This window comes from Babylonia areolata, chromosome 1 (assembly GCF_041734735.1).
Source record: "Babylonia areolata isolate BAREFJ2019XMU chromosome 1, ASM4173473v1, whole genome shotgun sequence".
NCBI lineage: Eukaryota > Metazoa > Mollusca > Gastropoda > Neogastropoda > Buccinidae > Babylonia > Babylonia areolata.
In genome coordinates, this window is record NC_134876.1 from 90,338,672 (window position 1) to 90,343,671 (window position 5,000).

A 5,000-nucleotide genomic window follows, 5' to 3' on the forward strand; every position below is an offset into this window, starting at 1 on the left:
AAGCTAGAGACCGTGTAGACAGGAAGCAGGAAGGGGAGCTTTATTTCTTTTTAATTTTATCTCACTTATTTAGTTAGTTATTTACTTATTTATTTGAAGAAAAAAAAAGGTATAGGTTTTAAGGCCACACAAGAGAGAGCTCGGTGCATAGTTATGATGAGGTGAATGGGGCAGCTCAGTCCATGTCTTTGGTCCAGAGACCGAGAGAGAAAGAGCGCTGACTGACGGGGGGTACCCGTTATGCCGCCGTCCCGCTATGCCGCCGACCCGCTATGCCGCTATCCCGCTTTATCCCCTTTCGCTTTTCATCACATGCGCGTGAAAAGTGATATATGACAGTAGCAGTTTTCACAAATGACGTATATTATGATGTAAACACTGAATGACACTAAAACTCGCCATTTAGAGGCGGGCTCGTGCAAATGCAAACTAAATGATAAAAAATATGTATTCAGGACAAATGTAATACTTTCAATTTTCTACATTTTTAATGAGAAACAAAACCAATAACAAGCAAAAAGAAAAAAAGTGTGCTAGAAACGAATTTTAAAGGAAAGTTTCTTGTACAGATCATTTCTCCACTAGTATCTATAGCCCAAAACAAGGAAATGGCGGAAACAATCTTCCAATGTACTGCAAATGTAAAATGCCCTGGTACCGAAAGGGAATAAAATCATATTACCGCAGACCCATTGTCAAACAATCTCTCTCTCTCTCTCTCTCTCTCTCTCTCACACACACACACACACACACACACACACACACACACACACACACACACACACATACACACACACAGACACATACCCAATCACACTCAAAAAGAAATAAAAGATCATCACAACCAATGTTTGTCCCAAACAAACTTTTTTGTGACAAAAGACAATCCGTAAACGGGTCGACGGCATAGCGGGTCGGCGGCACAACGATACGCTACCCGGCTTCAGATCCACTCTGTTTCGGCGTCCCCATATCCAAACACTCCATTGTCAGCCTGGGAGCGTATCGTTGTGCGGGGACGCCGAAACAGAGTGGATCTGAAGCCAATGTCAGTGTGCATTTATATAGCGCTTGCCCCTTGGCTCACCCAGCACACTGAACAACAAAACATGTGGCATCAATAAGATATAATGAATGTAAAGAACAAACACGTGGGGAAAAAAAAAAAATCTTAAAACAACGTATCCGCATCACTCACAAAACACAACACAACACAACACAAAACACACACACACACACACACACACACACACACACACACACACACACACACACACACACACAATCACTCTCTCTTAAACACACACACACACACACACACACACACACACACACACACACACACACAATCACACAGACACACAGACACAACCAGACACACAGACACACAGACACAGACACACACACACACACACACACACACACACACACACACACTCACACACACACTCACACACACACACACACACACACACACACACACACACACACACACACACAATCACACAGACACACAGACACAACACACACACACACACACACAGACACACAGACACACACACACACACACACACACACAGACCCTGTCCTGTCTCAGATCCAGCTTGGTACCCACCAACACGATGGGGGCGTGGGGGTCATGGTGACGGATCTCCGGGTACCACTGGGGGGGGTGAACAGAACGGAACAGAACATTGTGGAATGAAATAGAATACAGTAGAGTAGAATAGAATGAAATAGAACAGAACAGAATATAATGGAAAATGATATATTAGAATAGAATGGAACCGAATAGAATGGAATAGAACGGAGCATTATGAAACAGAATAGAATGGAACACAACGGAGCATTATGAAACAGAATAGAATGGAATAGAACGGAGCATTATGAAACAGAATAGAGTGGAATAGAACGGAGCATTATGAAACAGAATAGAATGGAACAGAACGGAGCATTATGAAACAGAATAGAATGGAATAGAACGGAGCATTATGAAACAGAATAGAATGGAACACAACGGAGCATTATGAAACAGAATAGGAATGGAATAGAAACGGAGCATTATGAAACAGAATAGGAGTGGAATAGAACGGAGCATTATGAAACAGAATAGAATGGAACAGAACGGAGCATTATGAAACAGAATAGAATGGAATAGAACGGAGCATTATGAAACAGAATAGAATGGAACAGAACGGAGCATTATGAAACAGAATGGAATGGAACAGAACGGAGCATTATGAAACAGAATGGAATGGAATAGAACGGAGCATTATGAAACAGAATGGAATGGAATAGAACGGAGCATTATGAAACAGAATAGAATGGAATAGAACGGAGCATTATGAAACAGAACAGAATGGAACAGAACGGAGCATTATGAAACAGAATAGAATGGAATAAAACGGAGCATTATGAAACAGAATAGAACGGAGCATTATGAAACAGAATAGATAAGAATTGAACAGAATGCTTTATTTTCATGAGACGTTATGGTTTTCATTTAAGATACAGGACAATGCAAAGCTGGCTGTGTGGTGGGTGGTGGAAACAAGACACATGGTGGAGGAGCGACGATTATTAAGAGTGTGACAGTGTGTGCGCGTGCGTGCGTGCGTGCGTGCGCGCGCGCGTGTGTGGTGTATGTATATATGTGCATATATATATATATATATATATATATATATATATATATATATATATATATATATATATATATATATGCATATTGATTGAAGACAGAAAAGCTTCACAACTATACATTATTACATTCTAGAACGGATTTCACACTGGTCAGTACACTCACCATTAAACGCTCACGAATAAGCGTCCGAATTTTCTACTACTCAAACAACACTGCGGCAAAACAAAAGTCAACACGATACAGTAAACACAATACCCCACCTCCCCACCCACTCACCCACGAAAAAGAAAAAAAAAGAAAAAAAAAAAAAAAAAGATGATGCAAATTGTGTGAAAAGTTACGAAGAGTAGTTACCTTTGATTTCACGTTCTTGTAACTTGTCTCGCTCGTCAAGGAAAAGCAAATCATGAAGACGTCCTGCAACACAGGAATAGACGCTGGTCTCAGAGTTCTTCAGGGCATCGGTCTGTTTCTCCTCTTTTGTCCCCCCCCCACCCAACCCCCTCCCTCTCCATTTCTCCATCCTTGTTTGTTCTATCCTTTCCCCCTCTGACTGGGAGGAAATATGTCTGTCTCTTTGTCACCTCTCATGTGTGTGTGTCTCTTCGTGCATGTGTTTTAGGTGTGTTACAGTTAATTCACCATCAACATTTGTTTTTAAACTGAACGTTTCACTTGCATTTATGTCCGTAATCTAGCAGTCACGCGCATGGTCGTCAAACCATGAGAAATGGCTACACGAGGAAAAAGAAGAAGAAAAGAGGGGAAAAGGAGACGGGGGGCGGGGGGGGGGGGGGGGAGGAGATCCTGCCCTGGAGTGTAGCCGACCGATACAATCAAATCTGATACCTTTTCCCTGTGCAGGCAGCTTGGTGGTACAAAGGGGAAGAAAAGACAGAGGAGAGAGACAAAAAAAGAAGGAAAACAGAAAACTGAATGGAAAATGTGTGAGATAGAGAGAGTGGAGGGGAAGTGTGATGGGAGGGGAGAGGAGGAGACACACACAGACAGAGGGGGAGGGGGATAGAGTTCGTGCTTAAGGATGGAGAGTTCAGCCCATAGCTTATAACTTCCAATCCGTCCCCTTTATTATACACGCGCTTGTAAACTGTTGAACATACTAAACACAACAGACAAATAAACCTCTGAAGGCAATGGGAGGTTTGACACACACAAAAGCTCAACAGCCAAGATCTGTGGGGAAAAGGATGTTGTGAGAGATACGGTGAACAGCGGGAGACAGAGAGAGAGACACACATGAGACAAGCGTAGCAGATTTCGGAAAAAATTCAAGGGAATAGTGAAACTTAAGAGACTGAGAGAGAGAGAGAGAGAGAGAGAGAGAGAGAGAGAGAGAGAGAGAGAGAATGTGTGTGTGTGTGTGTGTGTGTGTGTGTGTGTGTGTGTGATAGAAAAAGGGAGAGCGAGTGAGAGAGTGAGGAGATGGAAGAAGAGAGAGAGAGAGAAGGAAGGAAGGAAGGGAGTGGTCAAGTAAGAGAAAACACATGACATGACTAACGATGACATATAAAGCTAAGGGGGAAATGGAAGTCGAACACCCCACCAATCATGAAAGCCAGGAACCTGAACCTTGTGAGGACAATGCACAACGGTAGCCCCGCCCCCCCCCCCCCCCCACAGCCCCGACACACACACACACACACACACACACACACACACGCACAGATAACATCCACAACCCCTGGGCAGCTGCTGGCGAGCATGTCTACTGTCAGTCACCTCAACACGACAAGACAAGACATACAGGTCAGGATTCCGCCTCAGGTCTTCTTCCTCATGGGATGGCCTTGCTTTTGTTCAATGAAATCCGTGACATCACAAAAAGAAATACACGCAAAAAAAAAAAAAAAAAAAAAGCAACTGTCTTTCACAGTGATGGCTACACTGATACACGCAAAACAATAGCAACTGCCTTTCACAGTCATGGCTACACTGATACACGCAAAACAATAGCAACTGCCTTTCACAGTCATGGCTACACTGATACACGCAAAACAATAGCAACTGCCTTTCACAGTCATGGCTACACTGATCTTGTGTCACCAAGGCTAGGCAGTCAAGGGGTTAAACAGCAAACAAAGAAAGTAAAGACATAGAAAAGGGAGTCGACTGCATTTCCTTACATTTCTCATAACTTGCCCGTCAATGAAAAACAAGAAGAAGAAAACAAGCCAAAACCATGTGTGTGTGTGTGTGTGTGTGTGTGTGTGTGTGTGTGTGTGTGTGTGTGTGTGTGTGTGTGTGTGTGTGATTTTTTTTTTGTGTTATTGTTGTTGTTTGCTTGGGTTTTGTTTGTTACTGAGTGACCGTTGCTGTTGGGCAAACTGACCGTGTG

The 5,000-nt window shown here is 43.0% G+C and overlaps 1 protein-coding gene across 2 annotated transcripts in view; it reads right to left on the reverse strand.

Moving 5' to 3' along the window:
* The window catches only part of LOC143289116 (ras-related protein ced-10-like), a 35,853-nt gene that overhangs the window by 5,622 nt on the left and 25,231 nt on the right, over positions 1–5,000 (reverse strand). Inside the window, exons 3-5 of one of the 2 annotated variants that reach the window (XM_076597991.1) lie at positions 4,995–5,000; positions 2,999–3,061; positions 1,616–1,663 (exon numbers count right to left, since the gene is read on the reverse strand). The exon at positions 4,995–5,000 is cut by the window's right edge and continues 112 nt beyond it. In XM_076597991.1, the coding sequence (XP_076454106.1) occupies positions 1,616–1,663; positions 2,999–3,061; positions 4,995–5,000 (117 nt within the window). Of the gene's footprint in view, positions 1–1,582; positions 1,664–2,998; positions 3,062–4,994 lie in introns of both variants that reach the window. The other variant, XM_076597981.1, reaches the window with a different exon arrangement.